Source organism: Oncorhynchus mykiss, chromosome 28 (genome assembly GCF_013265735.2).
Source record: "Oncorhynchus mykiss isolate Arlee chromosome 28, USDA_OmykA_1.1, whole genome shotgun sequence".
Taxonomy (NCBI): Eukaryota; Metazoa; Chordata; class Actinopteri; order Salmoniformes; family Salmonidae; genus Oncorhynchus; species Oncorhynchus mykiss.
Window position 1 is genome coordinate 23,711,359 of NC_048592.1, and position 21,036 is coordinate 23,732,394.

General features: G+C 40.6%; 1 protein-coding gene across 3 annotated transcripts in view; it reads right to left on the reverse strand.

Annotated features, from left to right (window-relative positions):
- LOC110508186 (vasoactive intestinal polypeptide receptor 2-like) overlaps positions 1–21,036 on the reverse strand; it is a 61,226-nt gene that overhangs the window by 18,992 nt on the left and 21,198 nt on the right. For 2 of the 3 annotated variants that reach the window (XM_036966917.1, XM_036966918.1), the window contains exons 2-4: positions 5,098–5,203; positions 3,482–3,528; positions 3,002–3,115 (exon numbers count right to left, since the gene is read on the reverse strand). In XM_036966917.1, coding sequence (XP_036822812.1) covers positions 3,002–3,115; positions 3,482–3,528; positions 5,098–5,144 — 208 coding nt within the window. In that variant the 5' untranslated portion in view covers positions 5,145–5,203. The remainder of the gene's footprint in view (positions 1–3,001; positions 3,116–3,481; positions 3,529–5,097; positions 5,204–21,036) is intronic. The other variant, XM_036966916.1, reaches the window with a different exon arrangement.

Here is a 21,036-nt window from a genome sequence, read left to right on the forward strand (position 1 = left end):
GTGTGTAGATTGCTGAGGATTTTTTATTTATTTAATACATTTTAGAATAAGGCTGTAAAGTAACAAAATGTGGAATAAAGTCAAGGGTTCTGAATACTTTCTGAATGCACTGTATACTTGGGGCCCATTTATGTTTCTGGCTTTCAATGCACTCCAACTGTAGAAAATCTACATTACACTGGTCTGTGCATCTCTGTAATTCTGTGAAATTAGGAACATTGGTCTGGTGTGAATGCAAATCCTGAAAATTGTGTGAGCTCTACCCGAAAAGATGCACACATAACATTAACATTGTAGTGTAGCTGTAGCAGTGGCTTGTACTCATAGATGACCAGGGAAAAAAATAATCAAAATTAATTTCTCATCTCGTTGTGTTTCATAAATGTACTTCAACTCGCAAGAGGTTCAATGTATCTCACCGGTGAAAGCATCCAAGCAAACTAAACAGCGCCCCTCTGTCTACTATGTGTAGCCCATCTATGCATTCTGATCACCTGCAGCATTGAGTACAAGGGAAGCCAACGAGCATTGCCCCTCCCATGATAAAACAAATATTTAAAATAGAAGCCTATCAGGGCTAAACTGAGTGAGTTCAGCTTTGAATGGTCCTGGCGCACCAACAAAAAAATGTGTCAAAGGAAGCCCGTTTAGATTTGGCTTCACACCAATCACAATAGAAGTCAAATGTCAGACAGAGAACTTGAATTGTTACAGTTCGTTGTGTCGTTGTCCTCCGGCGGCTAGCTAGCTATCTAAAATCGTCCATTTCCTAAATTAGCCATTAATGGAGATAGGGATTTGGACGTTTGGTTTTACTTAACTCTCCATAAATTCATACATTGCGCCCCTGTCCTGAGAGGATGGAAGTTCAGCGTGTAGCTAGATGTAGCAACTTTAGGCTAATGTTAACTAGCTGTCCTGGCGTATTGTTGCCCATATGAAAATAAGTTAAGGCTAGTGAGCAAGCATTTTAGCCAGGTAGTCAAGGACAACAAAAACTTAGTGTGTACTGTATGACAGAGTCAGACAAATTTAGGCAACATGAAAGAGGAGGATGCCATTGGCGTTTCTCTACAAGTAGGGTGAGTCAACATGTTTTTTCTACTTACATGCACGCATACACACATAAATCAGTACTATGGACGGCCACATATTTAGCTTACGTTGATTGGACTAAATTATTTTTGGTATCTTTTAGTAGTCACTGTACTAGACTAAGCATAAGTGATTAGATGATGTTGAAATGGTGCTGGAATAGCGGTTCTATATCAGCAGTTGTTAAGTAGTCCAAAAATGTCAGAAACATTAACTTGCTTGACCACACTGTAGGTCATGTAACTGTTTGTTTCATGCAATATGTTTTGTGGACTTCACCGGTTTTGTGATTAAAACAAAGGTGTGGTTGAATATATTCGTCCACTGTGTCTTCTTGTCTCGGCCTTAGGCATATATATCACGGTCACAAGGCATATGAACTAACAGGTTATAGAGCAAACAAAGCAATTATCACAACACATACAGTACCAGTCAAAAGTTTGGACACCTACTCATTCAAGGGTTTTTCTTTATTTTTACTATTTTCTACATTGTAGAATAATAGTGAAGACATCAAAACTATGAAATAACACATATGGAATCATGTTGTAACCAAAAAAGTGATCAACAAATAAAAATAGATTTTAGATTCTTCAAGGTAGCCACCCTTTGCCTTGATGACAGCTTTGCACACTCTTGGCAATCTCTCAACCAGCTTCACCTGGAATGTTTTTCCAACAGTCTTGAAGGAGTTTGCACATATGCTGACCACTTCTTGGCTTCTTTTCCTTCACTCTGCGAAACAACTCATCTCAATTGGGTTGAGGTTGGGTGATTGTGGAGGCCAGGCTATCTGATGCAGCTCTCCATCACTCTCCTTCTTGGTCAAATAGCCCTTACACAGCCTGGAGGTGTGTTGGGTCATTGTCCTGTTGAAAAACAAATTATTATCCCACTAGGCACAAACCAGATGGGATGGCATATCGCTGCAGAATGCTGTGGTGGGCATGCTAGTTAAGTGTGCCTCGAAATAAATCACTGAGAGTGTCACCAACAAAGCACCATCACACAAATCTCAAATTTGGACTCATCAGACCAAAGGACAGATTTTCCCCAGTCTAATTGCTCTTGTTTCTTGACCCAAGCAAGTCTCTTCTTATTATTGGTGACTTTTAGTAGTGGTTTCTTTGCAGCAATTCGACTATGAAGGCCTGATTCAAGCAGTCTCCTCTGAACAGTTGATGTTGAGATGTGTCTGTTACTTGAACTCTGCGAAGCATTTATTTGGGCTGCAATTTCTGAGGCTGGTAACTCTAATGAACTTATCCTCTGCAGCAGAGGTGACTCTGGATCTTCCTCTCCTGTGGCGGTCCTCATGAGAGCCAGTTTCATCATAGCGCTGGATGGTTTTTGCGACTGCACTTGAAGAAACTTCCAAAGTTCTTGAAATGTTCTGCATTGACTGACCTTTATGTCTTAAAGTAATGATGGACTGTTGTTTCTCCTTGCTTATTGTAGCTGTTCTTGCCATAATATGGACTTGGTCTTTTACCAAATAGGGCTATCTTCTGTATACCACCCCTACCTTGTCACAACACAACTGATTGGCTCAAATGCATTAAGAAGGAAAGAAATTCCACAAATGAACTTAAGGCACACCGGTTAATTGAAATGCATTCCAGGTGACTACTTCCAGAAAAACCCTGGAATGAGTAGGTGTCCAAACGTTTGACTGGTAGTGTATGTTGTAATATGTCTTTTTTTCTGGCTTGCCTTCCCCGGTGATTTTACTCACGCGCCGCTACTGAGCTGTAGTCATTACAGACAATATGAGAACATTGCTTGAGGAAAATCTCAAACGTCTCTAACGTTTGCATGATGTGGAACACAACACTTACAGAAATCCACCCAGAAATGTGACATTGAAATTCATATATGAAGAAAACTATAGGCTAAAATACTGTACCATTTCTGCCAAAGAATGTCTTGAGCACTCTGGGACATTCTCTAGAGACGGTCTCTCCAACCTCTGCACGGCCCCAACATGCTATGTTATCCCAGATAGCGTTGCATCCCGCTCCTGTCAAGAGATTAGACAGCAGAGTTTTAATATAAATACAACGATTCAAGACAGTTTGTTTGTCTCATATTTGTGAAATTTGTAGTTGCCTACCTCATGCAACAATTTCCCAAAGCAAATCTACTTTGCCATAGGGGATTCAAGACCATACTATCACCCTACATGTTGTTCATTATGGATAGCATCATACTGTAGCAGTATTGAATGTGATAAATGCCTCACATACATAGTGTATGCACAGCATACAATGCACTAGGCTCTTTCAGAATGAATGATAGAGTTTCATAGTACCAGTAGCCTAATGGACTATGATAGACTCTCCGTGTGGGGGTGAAGTGGCTAAATGTGTGAATCCATTTGTCTCACCAATGTCAGGAGGAACGCCAAGGCTGAGAAAGCCTCTCTGAAGACTCCTGAAATATGTTGTTATTAATTAAACAAAAGGGTGTACAAAGGAAAAGTCCACAAAATACGATATGTGTTTTCTTCAATAGTCCACTTTTGATACAGTCCCAAAATGTTTTGCATGTCAGCAGTCAAGTTTTCAAGATATTGGACATTCAAGAAGCAAAGTGTCACTTGCCACATCTTAGTTGTGAAAATGGAGCACTTAGCCTTAGCTCAGTAAAACATAGCTCCGCTCCCTTCCAGAGATAGAGAGACTGCAGAGAAAGCCTCCATATGTAAACAACATTGCTAGCTCTATAAAAAGAAAGCTATTAACATCAGATATAATTAATGAAATGAAAACACACTGTGAAAAACGGACAACAAAATACATATTCACGATGCGACCCACATGAGTATCTCTGCACTCTCTTAGTGGTATAATATGTGTCTCTCGGTGTCTCAAATGGCACCCTATTCCATTTATCGTGCCTAGGGCTCTGGTGATATTATTTCAAGTGCAGCTCCTGCTTTATGGTATCTCCATATCTGTGATACAGTGTATGACAATGGCAGTGCAGTACCACACTAAGATAAAAATGTTGCGCATAATGCCACCCAAAGTGTTTACCGGCGCTAACAAACACCATTTTTTTTTTATCTTAAATGTTTCATAATCATATTAGGCTAGGTCAACTGATGCATGAAAAATCTTCTCCCTTTAATGTTGACCTGGATGCTCTCTATGCTTTCGAAGCACAGTTGACTTAATTGGTAAGAGCATGGCGCTAGCAATGTCAGGGTTGTGGGTTCGATTCCCACTGGGGCCATCCATACGCAAATGTATGCACTCACTGATGTAAGTCGCTTCGGATAAGGTGTCTGCTAGACAGCGAATATTAAATTAACATTACACAAACACAGGCTCAGAAATATACACATTGTTTTTTTGTGTCGGGACTCAAGAGAAAGCCAAAGACTGAGTGTCTTGTCTTTGATACAGTACACTAATTCCCTTGACAATTAACATTATTTCTCTACCCAATTAGTTTAATTTATGTAGCACAGCCTTGGCTATAACTCACAGTAAAGTTTCAACATCGTAAGTCGGCAGGATGGTGGGGCTTGCAGGCAAAACGTTTTGTAGAACCTTCAACATGTTCAACATTTACTTCAAGATAGTTAAAGTGCAAGCCATTCAGGTTTTAATGGAAATTGAAAATGCATCAAAGTTCGTGGTCACAATCTGAGTTGTGATGCTTATCTGGACTAAGAAACAATTTTACAACTATTGAAAGTCTTCATTTAATTTGACAGAGGCAATGGGGAGTAGCAAATGGGATTTACTTTCCATTACTTTCAAAGGCACTTGAAAAGATGAGATTTCACATATTCTTTTAAAAGTTTCATCAAAATAATTTAGGCGAGTGACCTAAAACATCGATGTAAAAAAAATAATCTTGCACCATTCACCAAAATATGCAGTCTGTTTCCATTCCCGGAATATTCAGAAATCTATTCACAAGCCACGGTTTATCTTAACTGTCAGATGAGGAGATAAATGTGATAATCAAAATATGCCGTAATGGTGTCACCTTTGGAGGCATTTGAAGATTCTTGTTCCCTCAGCTTCACAAGACATTCCTCCTGGTCTTTCTCAAGCTCCAGAAGGAAGTTACATGTTGGATGTCTTCCACTCACCTAATTAAAAAGAAATTCAATGTTTGATTAACTTTAATTAACTCATCCTTAGATGTTAGTATTTTAATAGGTCCGCTGTGTAGTAGAAAGAAAGGTGTACAGTAATTACATTCATGCACATTCATATTCTGAATTCAATGAATTATTCATAGGACATCGTATCTTATAGGCAGCAGAATGGCAGGCAAAGACCAGTGAACAAGACATTAATCCAACTGGCGTGCCGTGGGACAAATCTGGCCGGGGGCATAAAAGACTAAATATGTCAGAAAATCAGCTCCAAGTGATTTTCCTTTTGGGAATCTGTTCTATAAAGTATTCTGACGCATAATAGAGAGGGATTTCGTGATTGTGTACAAATGTAAGCAAGGTTTGAAATGATTATGTTTCAGTCAAATATTATATCTGTTTGGGCTACTTGCGGTCTACAAATGATTTGTAATTATATTCCAGCCCCCCTGACCATCCACTCGGCCCGCGGCTTAATCTAGTGGATGATCCCTGATCTACAGTATGTTTCATGTTAAAGGTGCTTTGACACCATCTTGTTTTAAATTGTTTTTAAAAAAGCATGACATCTGAGCACCGAATTTCTGCCTTCCTAACTATATGCGAAGTTGAGACAGGGAATAAATTAATAAAATAATGAGTAGGTTTACTGGAGGGAAAAGATTTCCATTATATTACAAATAGAATCAAATGTATGTGATTTTTTTTCCATGAGTAAATAAAGGTTAAATAAAAAATAAAGTAAATGGACAGATGGATAGAATAACCAACATAATGGCCTCCTGAGTGGCGCAGCGGTCTACAGACCCAGGTTTGATCCCAGGTTGTGTCACAACCGGCCGTGACCGGGAGTCCCATATGGCGGCTCAAAATTGACACAGCGTCATCCGGGTTAGGGGAGGGTTTGTGTCGTCAGTTGAACTGTGTTTCCTCCGACACATTGGTGCCGCTGGCTTCCGGGATAAACGGGCTGGTGTTAAAGAATGTGTATTGGAGGGTCATGTTTCGGGGGATGCATGACTCGACCCCGAGCCTGTTGGGGAGTTTCAGTGATGAGACAAGATCGGAATTGAAATTCGGAGAAAGAATGGGATAAAAAAATAATAACCAATGTATCTACACGTCATGAATTTGCACTCTAAATATTCTGTGTAGGTTGGTGGTTATGGGACATAGGGTAGTAGAGAATTCCTCGACAAACACCTTCAGCACCCTAAATGGGAACTGTATACATTCCCGTAGATCCCAAAAGGGTTTTTGTGTGAGAGAGTGTGTAAGTATGTTACCGACATGTTAGTCTCTTCAGGAGGAGTCAAGTCATAATACAAAGGTGATGATGGACTGAGTGTGAAGAACATAATAGTCAAACTGGTCAGTGTGCTGCAGGAAGAGAGTGGCTTGAAAACAAACTATGTCAGAATTAACTTTAGTTTCACGTTAGTCTTTTTCTGTTAAACGCACCCAATCCCTGCCAGGAGAAACAAGTGGCATGTGACAGAAAGGGTGAGAGCCAAAGAGTCTGACACAGAGAGCGTGCCTCAGGGGGAACACACACACACAGTACGGCATCAGGCAGCAATGTCTATAAAAAGGCTACAGAAGCGTTAACAAACAATCGGGGGCACCAAGCGGAAGAGACCTCGCACTGGGTCAATGGGCCCTTAATGCTTTATCCCAAATGGCACCTTATGCCCAACATAGTGCACTACTTTTGATAGTACACTATATGGGGAATAGGGGTCCATTTGGGACACAAATAATGACTGATATGACCCCCTGGCCTCTGTTAAGGCAAACACACCTACTGTATCTACACTGACAGTCCAAAACGCATCCAAAGAAACTACATCGCACTGTGGAACTGACTGGCAACTGGTCCTTCTGATCGTGTCCCAAATGGTACCCTATTCCCTACATAGTGCACTACATTTGCCCAGAGCCTTAAGGGCCCTGACCAAAAGTAGTGCACTACAAAGGGAATATGATGCCATTTGGGACGCAAGTCTTCTTTCTCTCCTCTCCTTTCTCTCCCTTCAGGCCGAGAGAAACCTTAAAAGCAGTGTTTTCATTTTAAACAGAACGTTTCCCCTGGGTAGCTAGGATGGGCACTGAGGACACTACTACCTTTCGTGAGTATGCGGTCTCGTGTGAGCAGAAATAATCACTCTGACTTGGGACTCTCACAGCATTGCCCAAAATGGAAGAGATTGCCAGGTCAGTGGCTGGGGCATGCATCTCTGTGAGAGAGTTAGTGACTCACTCCTAGCATGCTAAAGGGCCTTTTAAATGAGGCTGCACTCAGCACTCATCCACTAATTACTGGTTTCACCCAGCGTCAACTCGGCTGTCACTACTAATGTGTGTGGCCTTAGTTATGTTAATGCAGCAATCCTATCTATTTTTTGCTAAACCAAATGTATTTTTTAAACGCTTCTTTGCTAAAGCAAATTGTGGCAGACAGACATATTCATTGAAAGGCCATTGGCATTGTAGGATATTGCTATGATTCATTTCTAGTATTCTGTCAGAGAAAGGAGATGCAGAGTAGATACATTCCAAATGTAATATATTTTAGTAAATGCAACTCAACGCAGACTTTCAGGCTAAAATGTGAAAGCCTAAACTTCTAATATTACTACTGTGTATCCCACAGCTGATTTTGTAACTAATGTTAAAAACACAAACACTGGGGACACACAGTGAGCCTCTGTAGCTTTTTATTTGATTATCCTTTATCCAATATTGTTATGATTCGAATTGCAGCATAATATGATCCATACAATAATATCAAATAAAACCCTAATGTTTACCCCTTTCCCCTAACAGATAAATCTGTGTCCAGTGATCCTGTTTAAAATGGTTTATATCTGTCTATAAACAGATGGACTTGTGAACCCAGGACTGGTATATAATAATATATGCCATGTAGTAGATTCTTTTATCCAAAGCAACAAACAGCCATGCATGCATTTTACGTATGGGTGGTAACTAACCCACTACCCACATACCGTATTCAATCTGTTATAATTTGATGAAAGGCAGTGACTAGACCTTACTATTTTCAGGTCCAGATTAACAAACAGGCACTCAGAGCACGTGCCCCTACCTCCAGGGGTCCACCAACCAAATGTTTTTTCGGGGGTTGTGGGCCCCATGGAGGTCGGGGGACCCTCAGATAGCAAATCAGCTGTAAATCGCAGGAAACTAGCTTAATTAAATTCTCAGCCTCATGGCAAAATATGAACAACGGCATGAGATGAGCGATAACAGACAATTTTTCTCTCTGAATCACAGCAAAAAGTGTAGAATAGCATTATAAAACTACAATTTTTTTCAACATAAATTGTCTTGAAATGCAGGAAGTTAGCTGTTTTCCTGAAAAAAATCCCTTTCATCAATGAGATAACTGGGCACTGACTATTGAATGAGACAGAATTACTTTGTGTGTGACGGATCCAATGTGCTTTATACTTGGGAGTCAAGGACATATCATTGCAATAAGCAACCACTTCAATGTCATATATAAGTTAATTGCGCATTTGAGGCAGCTGTTGATCTTGATCTGTTGATTGAGGTACAAGATAATTATGAGCTTTTGCTAATGACCTGAAAAGAGTCCACTTGGAAAAGAGAAGGCCTATTACCACATCTGTTTTGGCAACAGTCTCTGTAGATGCCTACAGACAGTGCATACAAATTATGCTCAGATAGGTATTTCTGTGCAGTACATGTATTACAAAGGAAGCACTGGAAGGAAGGAAGCACTGCGTTGTATTAAACATTAATACCTACTGTATAGACAGGCTATATTATTTATCTAATTTAACCTTTATTTAACTAGGCAAGTAGTTAAGAAAAAAATATTATTTACAATGACAGCCTACCCCAGACCAATTGTGCGCCACTCTATGGGACTCAGTCACAGCTGGATGTGATACAGCCTGGATTTGAACCAGTGACTGTAGTGACACCTCTTGCACTGAGATGCAGTGCCTTAGACCGCTGTGTAACTCAGGAGCCCAAGAGCTTATCAAGAGCTTCATACTTGGCTCAACATACTGTGCTTAAGTATGTCTAAGACATCACTCTACTGTATACAGATGGAGTACACAAAATAGGTATAGCTAAACATCTCTTATCTAGAGGCTCTGAAACTTTCCTCAAGTTTGTTTCTGCTTAGTCATTACAATTATTGAATTCAATGTATTAAATATATTGAATTCAATGTATTTCAGACAGTTCCACTCGTCAAAATTCTCAGTAGCTACTGAAATTGTTGAATCTTTATAACCCATATTAATATGGGATAAATTAATGATTATTCACTCTGCTCTGCTAGCATCTGGTTGATGGAGAAGAAAAGTTATTACACATCAAATATTCAACATATTTTGAGAGAAGGGGTTCATTTGCCCTGGCAAAAAGTCCTCTAGCTCTTTCATGATACAGTACAGTTTCTTTCCCATTTTGCCCTAATTGCATCAAGCATATTGGCACCATACCAAACCAACAGTGATTAGGCTGGGGCACACAGGCTGTGTTTACACAGCCAGCCCAATTCTGATATTTTTTCCACTAATTGGTCTTTTCACATCAGATCTTTTTCAGAGCTACTCCAATTCATGAAAAGACCAATTAGTAAACACGAAACATAACATAATACAGAACATTAATAGACAAGAACAGCTCAAGGACAGAACTACATATAATTTTAAAATGGCACACATATCAATACATACACACAATATCTAGGTCAAATACGGGAGAGGCGTGGTGCCGTGACGTGTTGCTTAATCTGTTTTTTGAAACTGGGTTTGCGGTTTATTTGAGCAATACGAGATGGAAGGAAGTTCTATGCAATAATAGCTCTATATAATACTGTACACTTTCTTGAATTTGTTCTGGATTTGGGGACTGTGAAAAGACCCCTGGTGGCATGTCTGGTGAGATAAGTGTGTGTGTCAGAGCTGTGTGTAAATTGACTATGCAAACTATTTAGAATTTTCAGCACATTAATGTTTCTTATGAAAAGAAGAAGTGATGAAGTCAGTCTCTCCTCAACTCTTAGCCAAGAGAGCCTAGCATGTGTCGTGTCTTTGGCTATGCCGGATTAAGTGATATGACATGCTATTCTGTAAAATTATTTCCCCGTAATTAATATTACCTGATTGAGCTAATCATGTAAATGTAATTAACTAGTGAGTCGGGGCACCACAAAATAATATTTATAGAGCTGTTATCTTCCAAATAAACTCTTAAAGACCTAGTAATATTTTACATCAATAGCAGTCAATATTAATCGTTACCTTAATTCAGTCTCATCTGAAAGTTGTAAATTCTTGGTTATCTGCACGAACCCTGGCTAACAAGTTGAATCAGCAATACAAAAATTGGGTTTAAATATTTATTTACTAAATACTCAACTAATCACACAGAATTACATATACAAAGAATGAACTATACCTCGAATACAAATTACGTCACAAAGGAAAACGTCGCTAGCGGGCGGAACAGATATGACAGCTTGTTACACAAAAGAAAAGGGGCTGGGTTTGAGTGAAAGAGCGGGAAGACTGTAACAAAGGAAGAAGCTGTGCTATCGTAAATACAGTATCTTACGCATTCTAAATTACCGCCCATTTGGAAAAGGAAAATGCGATCAATATTTACTCTGAGCTGCGCTTCGGTAGGTTGGTAGTAGATGGAAGGCCGTGTTGCCAAACCGAGTCCTTTGTCCTTTGAAGAATGTCTCTGGTGGTAAATTAGATACCTTGTAGTAACGTCGTTGTGTGGTGGACGGCATACTCTGTCTGTTCCTTCCTAACCTGCATTTGCAGCTGCTGCTGCTGCTAACTCAACAGCTAGGAGGTATCACTTCTGTAGTGAATAAGAGTTCAAAGTTCATACCATTCGCAACCAAACTCACGCTGATGTTGGCTTCGTTCTGTAGTTATTATCTGAACCATTCTGACATCGGACTGTCGTCCTCACATCCTCGGAACAGGAGGTTATATTGTCGTCAAGGCTTTATATAGTAAGGGAGAGGAAGGCGTGTTTGAAAAGTTTTATAGCCCATGTCCCTTCACAGTGGCGGGCCACTGATTGAGCAGAGCCCTACCTCATGAAAACCCAAATCTCACATTTTAGAAGCTAAAATCACATCTCATCCCGAATAATTTCATATTCAAACATTTAAATTGAACAACAATTCCATGTGAATCCGATAACTCTGATGTGTAGACTTTCCACTGTAGAGTTTGTCATCTTATCATTGATGAGAATTTCTCAGATGACAACCGAACTGACATCATATTCATTAAGTACCACCGCATATGTTCAATTGGTCGGATTACCAGAATATAGTTAATTTCCCCCCACCTTCTGATGTTCCCAGAATCTCTAAGTTAACCAAGGGTTTTGCAAATGTAACATCAGTAGGGTAGAGAGAGGAAAAAAGGGGGAAAGAGGTATTTATGACTGCCATAAACCTACCCCCAGGCCAACGTCATGACACATGCATAGTATTCATATTATGATTACAATGAAGAGCAAGACCTGCCACTCTGTTCTGGGCCAGCTGCAGCTTAATTAGGTCTTTTTTTGTAGCACTTGATCACATGACAGGACAATAATCAAGATAAAACTAGAGCCTGCAGGACTTGCTTTTTGGAGTGTGGTGTCAAAAAAGAAGAGTAACTCTTTATTATGAACAGACCTCTCCCTATCGTTACAACTATTGAATCTATGTGTTTTCACCATGGCAGTTTACAATATAAGGTAACACCAAGTAATTTAGTCTCCTCAACTTGTTCAACAGCCACACCATTCATTACCATATTCAGCTGAGGTCTAGAGCTTAGGGAATGATTTGTAGCAAATACAATGCTCTTAGTTTTAGAGATGTTCACAACCAGTTTATTAATGGCCACCCATTCCAAAACTGACTGCAACTCCTTGTTAAAGGTTTCAGTGACTTCATTAGCTGTGGTTTCTGACATGCACATGGTTGAATCATCAGCATACATGGACACACAGGCTTTGTTTAATGCCAGTGTTAGAACCGGTAAATGACATTGGCTTCCCTCCAGGCCTGAGGACAAAGACATTCCTCTAGGCTTTGATATGACAGATAGGAATGGCTATAGAGTCAGCTACCATCCAAGTTGTCAATGTCAGGAGGTTTGTCATTATTGATCAATATTAATCATTTTTCCACCTCTCCCACACTAACTTTACAAAATTCAAAAATGCTTTTTGTTCATTATTCATTTTTTGTATGCATGAGTATGACGGCTCACTGTTCATTGTTGGCATTTCCTGCCTAATTTTGCCCACTTTGCCAATGAAGTAATCATTCAAATAATTGGCAACATCAAATGGTTGTGATTAATAAGCCATCTGATTCGATTAAAGATGGAGTTGAATTAGTCTTTCTGCCCATAATTTCTCTTAGTCTCTCTCTCTGTTTTCATAATTTTCCATCAATTCGCAAGTGGCTTAAATCATCTGAGCAAGGGAAACAGTGCCCATCTGTCTCAGTATGGGAAACCCATGTATCTGATACTGTCTGGACCAAAAGAGTATAACTTGTTGCCGCCATAGCATTTGATTGATTGATGCCAGCAAGCATTTGGCTCCCCTTGATAAAACATTTTATAAAATAATTAGCTGAACTCAACTGTGAGTTGTCCTGGTGCAGCAAAACGCCCAAGGGAGGCCAGTTTGGATTTGGCTTCAGACCAATCAAATTACTTCCTTTACAAAATGTCATTTTCAGAAAAAGGTTTCTGGTCTGCTTGTGTTGATGTCCTACAGTAGCTAGCCTGCTAAATCGTCCCTTTCCTAAGTCATGGATGGAGATTGGGATTTGGACTTGTGTTTTTGACTTAATTCTCTGTACGCCGATTCTGATCTACCTTTAACTAAATATGTTGTGCCACTGGCCTGAGATGATAGTAGGCTCATATAAACTAGCTAGCTAGCTAGCTAACTAACATGCTGGTTCATTGTTGCACATGCAAGGAAGTCAGGCTAGCAAGCATTTTAGCTATGACAAAAACTTTAAAAAGTGTACTGTTTGACAGAGCCAGTGGCGATCTGCCTTTCAGGGCAGGTGGGGCAGAGCCCACCTGTTTAGCATGTTTTGCATGTTATTTTCGCATTAATACCTGTCACATATCAGTTTGCAAACAATGAAAAAAAGAAAATAATTGAGTTATTAAAGCTGCATACAAACATGGTATTTTTTGCTTTCTTGAGTAAGGCAACTCCAAAATGCTGGTGTTTCAGCCTAGCTCAGTGCTTTCCGTGGTGGTGGGGCAGCCAGAGGAAAATATTGAGCGTATGGGTTGGTAATGTTCTCTAGTTGCGCCGTGATTGGCTCAGTGGTCTGTCACTCATGAGGACATTACGTCACCGCCACATCTATGGGGAGAGCTCAAAAATTCAAACCCCTTGGGTGCTGCCATAGAGTTACATTAGAAGTGTCCATCCAAGAAGCCTCAAAGTCATTGGCCACAGATAAAATGACATCAAATCACATTAAATACAGTGCTTTCGGAAAGTATTCAGACCCTTTGACTTTTCCACATTTTGTTACGTTACACCTTTGAGAGATTTATGAAAATTAGAATAATCTACACACAATACCCCATAATGACAAAGCAAAAGCTGACTTTTAGAATAAAATGTTTTAAAAAAATCACATTCATGCAAGTATTCAGACCCTTTACTCAGTACTTTGTTGAAGCACCTTTGGTAGCGATTACAGCCTCGGGTATGATACCTTGGGAATGACGCTACAAGCTTGGCGCACCTGTATTTTGGGAGTTCCACCCATTTTTCTCTGCAGATCCTCTCAAGCAATGTCAGGTTGGATGGGGAGTGTTGCTGCAAAGCTATTTTCATGTATCTCCAGAGATCGATCAGGTTCAAGTCTGGGCTCTGGCTGGGCCACTCAAGGATATTCAGACACTTGTCCCGAAGCCAACTCCTGCATTGTCCTAACTGTGTGCTTAGGGTCATTGTCCTGTTGGAAGGTAAAACTCAGCCCCAGTCTGAGGTCCTGAGCGCTCTGGAGCAGGTTTTCATTAAGGATCTATCTGTCCTTTGCTCTGTTCATCTTTGCCTTGATCCTGACTGGTCTCCCAGTCCATGACGCTGAAAAACATCCTCAGAGCAGGATGCTGCCCCCACCATGCTTCACCAAAGGGATGGTGCCAGGTTTCCTCCATACGTAACACTTGGCCATCAGGCCAAATAGTTCAATCTTGGTTTCATCAGACCAGAGAATCTTGTTTCTCATGGTCTGCGAGTCTTTAGGTGCCTTTTGGAAAACTCCAAGCGGGCTGTCACGTGCCTTTTTACTGAGAAGTGGCTTCCATCTGGCCACTCTACCATAAAGGCCTGATTGGTGGAGTGCTGCAGAGATGGTTCTCCTTGTGGAAGGTTCTTCCATCTCCACAGAGGAACTCTATTGCTCTGTCAGAGTGATCATTGGGTTCTTGGTCACCTCCCTGACCAAGGCCCTTCTCCCCGATTGCTCAGTTTGTCCAGGTGGGCAGCTCTAGAAAGGGTCTTGGTGGTTCCAAACGTCTTCCATTTAAGAATGATGGAGGCCACTGTGTTCTTGGGGACCTTCGATGCTGCAGAAATGTTTGGGTACCCTTCCCCAGATCTGTGCCTTGACACAATCCTGTCTCGGAGCTCTACGGTCAATTCCTTCAACCTCATGGCTTTTTTTTTGCTCTGACATGCACTGTCAACTGTGGGACCTTATATAGACAAGTGTGTGCATTTCCAAATCATATCCAATCAACTGAATTTACCACAGGTGGACTCCAATCAAGTTTAAGAAACATCTCAAGAATGATCAATGGAAACAGGATGCACCTGAGCTCAATTTTGGATCTCATAGAAAAAGGGTCTGAATACTTATGTGAATAAGGTATTTCAGTTTTTTCTGCTCATCGGCCATTAGACAAACATTAAACAACAAGTTGGAAATCGCAAATTCAACAATGAGGGGTTTGGAAGGAATCAGTGGCTAACTGCAAGCATTGCAAAGCAATCATGAGCCTGCTATTCAGTGGAGTGGATGTGTGGTCCATGTCTGGGTTTAAGGGTCTCTTTTCCAAGCTTGAAAAGATAAACTTTCTAAATTGGCCATGCGTTCAATCCAGCATGACTTCTGACACATTCAAAACAACTGGAAACTCGGAACTGGGAAATCTCAGTCTTTAGTGAGTTCAAGACAACTTTGAACTCAGAAAAAAACAAGCTCCGACTGGGAAAATAAGTTAACAAATTCCAAGTCTAGAGCTCCGACCTGAAGATTACTAACATCATTATTCAACATTGTTTTTTTGTTGTTGTTCCCAGTTGACTTGAAAGCACAATAAATCCAGAGAATGACAGACTTTGATGACAAAACTTGCCCTCAAAAGGACCACCGTCTCACCTTCCTGTTGAAGTGAGCATGGCACAACAATGTGAGTCCAAAAATATATTGTATGCTGATGCATGTAATATGCCAGGGAGATATGTATAATGTAGCTAAGAAAGTAATACTGTGTATGTTGTATAGTAAGTGTATGCTGTATAGTAAGCTGTTAGTCACCCATGTGCCTCACCCTAATAATTCAGTCCCTTTTCCCCTCATAATTTAGCCTACTGTTCGAACTTGGTGGTGCACATGTAGCCTATAGCCTGTTTTAGAGAAATGTCATCATCGAATATTGTAAGAGCTTTCAATGTCTGCTTATATGCCCCCTTTAGTTATCCTGCAGCTCTGACTTGGTGTACAGGGAGAATACTGGAAGAACAGCCCCTTCTGTCGCTGTGCATTTCAAAAGTGCTGAACAAATAGTTATATTGACTGCGTCTGTCCTAGCTCATTGTCTTAATCGAAAATACGGATTGCCTCTTATCCACTCAACATCCTCTTATGCCATAGTTTGTACATCTCAATTGTCAATAGGAACCACATTTGTTTAAACAAGTCAGCCATATCAGCTATGTTTTTTTAAATGTAATTTACAAAATAGCCTCCAATACCCTACTCAATAAATTGGATGCAGTCTATCACAGTGCCATCCGTTTTGTCACCAAAGCCCCATATGCTACCCACCACTGCGACCTGTACGCTCTCATTCCATGTCATCTACAAGACCCTGCTAGGTAAAGTCCCCCCTTATCTCAGCTCGCTGGTCACCATAGCATCACCCACCTGTAGCACGCGCTCCAGCAGGTATATCTCTCTGGTCACCCCCAAAACCAATTCTTTCTTTGGCCGCCTCTCCTTCCAGTTCTCTGCTGCCAATGACTGGAACGAACTACAAAAATCTCTGAAACTGGAAACACTTATCTCCCTCACTAGCTTTAAGCACCAGCTGTCAGAGCAGCTCACTGCACCTGTACATAGCCCACCTATAATTTAGCCCAAACAACTACCTCTTTCCCTACTGAATTTATTTTATTTTATTTATTTAGCTACATTGCACCCCATTATTTGTATTTCTACTTTGCACATTATTCCACTGCAAATCTACCATTCCAGTGTTTTACTTGCTATATTGTATTTACTTTGCCACCATGGCCTTTTTTTTTGCCTTTACCACCCTTATCTCACCTAATTTGCTCACATCGTATATAGACTTGTTTCTACTGTATGTTTGTTTTACTCCATGTGTAACTCTGTGTCGTTGTATGTGTCGAACTGCTTTGCTTTATCTTGGCCAGGTCGCAATTGTAAATGAGAACTTGTTCTCAACTTGCCTACCTGGTTAAATAAAGGTTAAATAAAATAAAAAATAAATAAAAAAAAGAGGCTGAATGAACTGTTTCACTGCTCCGCTGATAGCCATGTGTTGCGGTGGTAAGGTGTTGGGACGGTTGTTGGGACTCTGCTGTTGGGACAGCTTTATGTGGGCCCTAACAGTTTGTGGGCACTGTTTGTCACCATTATAGTCCAATAAATGTAATGTTAATGTTGTGTAGTGGCTTTGCTGGCATGCATCTAAAAAAAATAGTTTGCCGCACAAAGATTTACATACTAAAATTGCCACTGGACAGAGCCATAGACCATTTTGCCAACATGAAGAGAGGAGGACGGCATTGGCGTTCAACTAGTCTACAAATACTTGAGGGCGCACGCACGCACACACATACAAACAGTTGAAGTCGGAAGTTTACATACACCTTAGCTAAATACATTTAAACTCAGTTTTTCACAATTCCTGACATTTAATCTTAGTAAAAATTCCATATTAGGTCAATTAGGATCAACACTTTATTTTAAGAATGTGAAATGTCAGATTAATAGTAGAGAGAATTATTGATTTCAGCTTTTATTTCTTTCATCACATTCCCAGTGGGTCAGAAGTTTACATACACTCAATTAGTATTTGGTAGCATTGCCTTTGTTTAACTTGGGTAAAACGTTTCGGGTAGCCTTCCACAAGCTTCTCACAATAAGTTGGGTGAATTTGGCCCATTCATCCTGACAGAGCTGGTGTAACCGATTCAGGTCTGTAGGCTTCCTTGCTTTTTCAGTTCTGCCCACAAATCATCTACAGGATTGAGGTCAGGGCTTTGTGATGGCCACTCCAATACCTTGACTTTGTTGTCCTTAAGCCATTTTGCCACAACTTTGGAAGTATGCTTGGGGTCATTGTCCATCTGGAAGACCCATTTGCAACCAAGCTTTAACTTCCTGATTGAGGTCTTGAGATGTTGCTTCAATATATCCACATAATTTTCCATCTTCATGATGCCATCTATTTTGTGAAGTGCACCAGTCCCTCCTTCAGCAAAACACCCTCACAACATGATGCTGCCACCCCCGTGCTTCACAGTTGGAATGGTGTTCTTCGGCTTGCAAGCCTCCCCCTTTTTCCTCCAAACATAACAATGGTCATTATGGCCAAACAGTTCTATTTTTGTTTCATCAGACCAGAGGACATTTCTCCAAATAGTACGATCTTTGTCCCCATGTGCAGTTGCAAAGTATTTTGAAGCAGTTCCTTACTGAGCGGCCTTTAAGGTTATGTCGACATAGGACTCATTTACCTGTGGATATAGATACTTTTGTACCCGTTTCCTCCAGCATCTTCACAAGGTCCTTTGCTGTTATTCTGGGATTGATTTGCACGTTTTGCACCAAAGTACATTCATCTCTAGGAGACAGAACGCATCTTCTTCCTGAGCGGTATGATGGCTGCGTGGTCCCATGGTGTATATACTTGCGTACTATTGTTTGTACAGATGAACGTGGTACCTTCAGGTGTTTGGAAATTGCTCCTAAGGATGAACCAGACTTGTGGAGGTTTGTTTTCAGTGTATTAAACTAAACATATATAGCCTTGTTGATTTGATGTTTAAATTGTTAAGTTGAAATGGTGCTGGAATAGCAGAGGCAGTGCTCCTGTTGTCTTTGTGCTGACTTGAGATAACTCCTTGGTTCTAAATCAGTAGTTGTTTAGTGAACTGTCGAAAACATTAACTTGCTTGACCATATAACTGTTTGAATGCAATATTTGCTTTGTGGACATCAGCGGACAGATGAGGCTTTCTGGTTTTGTGATGAAACAAACATGTGTAGTTTAATTTAGTCGGCCACTGTGTGACTGTTGTCTTTTTGTTGTCACGGCCTTATTGTATATCACGGTGGCGTATGAATTTATGGTTATAGAGCAAACAATGTTCTAGAGCTGTATCCGTACCCATTGGTGCAGTGATCACAAAGGGGCTATATCCAGGAAACCGTAGCAGTGTGTGGGTAAAATCACTAAGGAAGCCAAGCCATTAAAAAAAGACATTTGCAACCTATGTTGTGATAATTTCAAAGTTCTACAGTATTAGTAAAAATGTGATCAATACATGTGGATGATCATCAGGCCAAATAGTTCAATCTTGGTTTCATCAGACCAGAGAATCTTGTTTCTCATGGTCTGCGAGTCTTTAGGTGCCTTTTGGAAAACTCCAAGCGGGCTGTCACGTGCCTTTTTACTGAGAAGTGGCTTCCATCTGGCCACTCTACCATAAAGGCCTGATTGGTGGAGTGCTGCAGAGATGGTTCTCCTTGTGGAAGGTTCTTCCATCTCCACAGAGGAACTCTATTGCTCTGTCAGAGTGATCATTGGGTTCTTGGTCACCTCCCTGACCAAGGCCCTTCTCCCCGATTGCTCAGTTTGTCCAGGTGGGCAGCTCTAGAAAGGGTCTTGGTGGTTCCAAACGTCTTCCATTTAAGAATGATGGAGGCCACTGTGTTCTTGGGGACCTTCGATGCTGCAGAAATGTTTGGGTACCCTTCCCCAGATCTGTGCCTTGACACAATCCTGTCTCGGAGCTCTACGGTCAATTCCTTCAACCTCATGGCTTTTTTTTTGCTCTGACATGCACTGTCAACTGTGGGACCTTATATAGACAAGTGTGTGCATTTCCAAATCATATCCAATCAACTGAATTTACCACAGGTGGACTCCAATCAAGTTTAAGAAACATCTCAAGAATGATCAATGGAAACAGGATGCACCTGAGCTCAATTTTGGATCTCATAGAAAAAGGGTCTGAATACTTATGTGAATAAGGTATTTCAGTTTTTTCTGCTCATCGGCCATTAGACAAACATTAAACAACAAGTTGGAAATCGTAAATTCAACAATGAGGGGTTTGGAAGGAATCAGTGGCTAACTGCAAGCATTGCAAAGCAATCATGAGCCTGCTATTCAGTGGAGTGGATGTGTGGTCGATGTCTGGGTTTAAGGGTCTCTTTTCCAAGCTTGAAAAGATAAACTTTCTAAATTGGCCATGCGTTCAATCCAGCATGACTTCTGACACATTCAAAACAACTGGAAACTCGGAACTGGGAAATCTCAGTCTTTAGTGAGTTCAAGACAACTTTGAACTCAGAAAAAAACAAGCTCCGACTGGGAAAATAAGTTAACAAATTCCAAGTCTAGAGCTCCGACCTGAAGATTACTAACATCATTATTCAACATTGTTTTTTTGTTGTTGTTCCCAGTTGACTTGAAAGCACAATAAATCCAGAGAATGACAGACTTTGATGACAAAACTTGCCCTCAAAAGGACCACCGTCTCACCTTCCTGTTGAAGTGAGCATGGCACAACAATGTGAGTCCAAAAATATATTGTATGCTGATGCATGTAATATGCCAGGGAGATATGTATAATGTAGCTAAGAAAGTAATACTGTGTATGTTGTATAGTAAGTGTATGCTGTATAGTAAGCTGTTAGTCACCCATGTGCCTCACCCTAATAATTCAGTCCCTTTTCCCCTCATAATTTAGCCTACTGTTCGAACTTGGTGGTGCACATGTAGCCTATAGCCTGTTTTAGAGAAATGTCATCATCGAATATTGTAAGAGCTTTCAATGTCTGCTTATATGCCCCCTTTAGTTATCCTGCAGCTCTGACTTGGTGTACAGGGAGAATACTGGAAGAACAGCCCCTTCTGTCGCTGTGCATTTCAAAAGTGCTGAACAAATAGTTATATTGACTGCGTCTGTCCTAGCTCATTGTCTTAATCGAAAATACGGATTGCCTCTTATCCACTCAACATCCTCTTATGCCATAGTTTGTACATCTCAATTGTCAATAGGAACCACATTTGTTTAAACAAGTCAGCCATATCAGCTATGTTTTTTTAAATGTAATTTACAAAATAGCCTCCAATACCCTACTCAATAAATTGGATGCAGTCTATCACAGTGCCATCCGTTTTGTCACCAAAGCCCCATATGCTACCCACCACTGCGACCTGTACGCTCTCATTCCATGTCATCTACAAGACCCTGCTAGGTAA